The sequence below is a fragment of the Eimeria maxima genome, genomic scaffold (assembly GCF_000499605.1).
Source record: "Eimeria maxima Weybridge genomic scaffold, Emw_scaff1927, whole genome shotgun sequence".
In the NCBI taxonomy this organism is placed as follows: Eukaryota; Apicomplexa; class Conoidasida; order Eucoccidiorida; family Eimeriidae; genus Eimeria; species Eimeria maxima.
Window position 1 is genome coordinate 1 of NW_013563625.1, and position 2,765 is coordinate 2,765.

A 2,765-nucleotide genomic window follows, 5' to 3' on the forward strand; every position below is an offset into this window, starting at 1 on the left:
TATGCATACTAAATAAATAAATAAATAAATAAATAAATAATAAAGAAAATCTTGGCATATATCAACTGTATAAACATTCCAATATACACCTGAAACCGCCCATCACGTACAACAGCAGCAGCAGCAGCAGCACCGCAGCAGCAGCAGCAGCAGCAGCAGCAGCAGCAGCAGGAGTAACTGTGGTGTATATACACCTGAATGTTTAGTATTTTCAATAAGAATAGTTTTACAAAGTTGATGAACAGAAAGAGCACCAATAAGAGGTAATCTTTCTTGTATATTATTAACATTATAATATATATTATTATCTACACGTATTATATTATATATACATTTATGTACTCCTTCTTTTCCTGCTGCTGTTGCTCCGGTTGCTGCTCCTGCTGCTGCTGCTGCTGCTGTGTCTGCTGATGCTTCTAATGATTCTGTTGATGTATCTGTTGATGTATCTGTTGCTGTTGTTGTTGTTGTTGTTGCTGCTGTTGCTGCTTCTGCTGCTGTTGTTGCTGCTTCTGCTGCTGTTGTTGCTGCTTCTGCTGCTGCTGTTGCTGCTGCTGTTGCTGCTGTTTCTTCTGTGTCTTCAAGCATAGGATGCTCTTTCCTAGCTGCTGCTATAATATCTCTTGCTGCTGCTATTGCTGCTAATCCTGCTGCAGGATCAGCAGCAAGAGCAGCAGCATCAGCAGCAAAAAAAGCATGCATTGCTTTTTCTTTTTCCTCTGAATGTTTTCTTTCTTCTTCTTCTTTCTTTCTTCTTTCTTCTTCATCTAAACCCTCATCATTATTATTTCCTTCTTCTCTTTTATCTGCAGCACCAGCAGCAGCAGCAGCAGTAGCTGCTGATGCTGCTGATGCTGCACCTAAACCCTCACGCTCTCCAACATCTGTTGATGCAGCAGCAACACCAACAACTTGCTCTCCTTTACACGATCCTAAAGACCCCTGGGGGGACCCCTGAGGGCCTCCCCCTGTAGGGGCCCCTTGGGGGGCCCCCTGGGGGGCCCCCTGTGGGGGTTCTGAGGTTGTAGGTACTGGTGCTTCCGTCATTATTGTCATTAGATGAGGCTGTGGGGAGTTAATGAGCGCATTTGGAGTTATTTAAATAGAAAAAGAAATTAAAAAAAAAGAAAAAACGAAGAAAAAAAGAAGAAAAAACACTAAAAGAATTGGTGCTGTGATTTGCGGTGTACGTACACCGCAACCTTCGCGGTACAGGGGTAGCAAAAGAAGGCGGAAGGAAGAGAGGAAAACGGAAGGAAAAGTGCACTTAAATTGATTATTAATAATGCACTAAATATAAAGAGTAAAATAAAAAGAAGATAAAACAGTAAAAAAGAAAAAATGGCGGGAGAACAAGGCAAACAACAACTTTTCTTCTTCTTTTATAGTGGCTGGTGCATGCATGCAGAGACGTACAAAAGGGTACTATTGGGGCTTTTCTTGTCGTCGTTTAATTTAAATTTAAAGAAAAATAAACAAATAAAAATAAATGATAAAAATAAATTTATGATTTCCCTCCTTGGAGGTCTTTTATTTCAGGTGTATAGGCAGCTCTGTCTGCGGTGGTGATGCTGCGGTGTCATCATGATTACGTAATAATAATATAAATAAATAAATAAATAAATATGTTTATTTTATTTTTATTTTATTTCTAATTAATTTAATTTAATTTAATTTATTTCTTCTTTTTTACCGCAATAAAAAGGTTTATATCTTTTTCCTTCTTTATTCTACTGTATGACGACTACACGTGTGTAACACGGCAGCAGCAGCAGCAGCAACAGCAGCAGCAACAACAGCAGCAGCAACAGCAGCAGCAGCAGCAGGGCCTGTTAAGTTTCCTCATTTTTATGCAGAAATTTTCCGCACTTGTTGAATGACCAGCAATGCTGCTGTGTGAGTCTTCTTAGGGTTTGCACATTAAAGCTGTGTTGCGTGTTTAGGGTTTAGGGTTTAGGGTTTAGGGTTTAGGGTTTAGGGTTTACGATCTAGCTGCAGACGCTCTACAGCTTGTTTGCTTACACCTGTTGCTTGAGCTCCCCCAAATCCTTCAGTGGTTGTTCTGTGGTTTAGGGTTTAGGGTTTAGGGTTTAGGGTTTGTGCGTGTGTATAGGGATTTTGGTTGTTGGAGCCCTCTGGGGTGTAACGACACCTCTGCTGCGTCTAGAAGGCCAAAATGAGCAGCAGCAGCAGCAGCAGCAGCAACAGCAGCAGCAGCAGCAGGAGCAGCAAAAGACACACTTTAAGAAACCTTTTTTGCTGCAGCTCTTTAGCCGCTGGCGAGTGGGTTACAAACCCTAAACCCTAAACCCTAAACCCTAGAAAATAGCAAACCCTCACGAGACCAATGGGTACCCGTACATAGATTTTTTTGCAGTTGCGTCTATAAGATCTAAATACCGTCTAGGGTTTAGGGTTTAGGGTTTAGGGTTTTGTGTCCTCTGCGTAGTTTACCCTTTTTTATCTTCTTAATCAATTAGGCTCATTGGTGTTTTATAACTTATTAGGTAGCCACGGTAAGTCATTGCCCCTTGGCTAGCTGCAGCAAAGAACAGCTAGCTAGCTAGCTAGCTAGCTAGCTGGGCAGCTAGCTAGCTCGGTGGCTAGCTAGGTATATTGGCCATTTTACTTATTTGCTAGTTTATTAAATAAATAAATTAAATTAATTAATTAATTAATTAATTTATTTATTTATTTATTTATTTATTTATTTATTTATTTATTTATTTATTTATTTATTTGTGTATACAGATTTAGTATTAGTT

The 2,765-nt window shown here is 39.7% G+C and overlaps 1 protein-coding gene across 1 annotated transcript; it reads right to left on the reverse strand.

Annotated features, from left to right (window-relative positions):
* Window positions 1-230: 230 nt before the first annotated feature.
* EMWEY_00056430 (hypothetical protein) lies at window positions 231-1,047 on the reverse strand (the record flags this gene model as incomplete). Its single annotated transcript, XM_013477809.1, has 1 exon — window positions 231-1,047. A coding segment is annotated over one exon (817 nt), but the record flags the coding sequence as incomplete, so codon positions are not given.
* Between the last annotated feature and the right edge of the window lie 1,718 nt (window positions 1,048-2,765).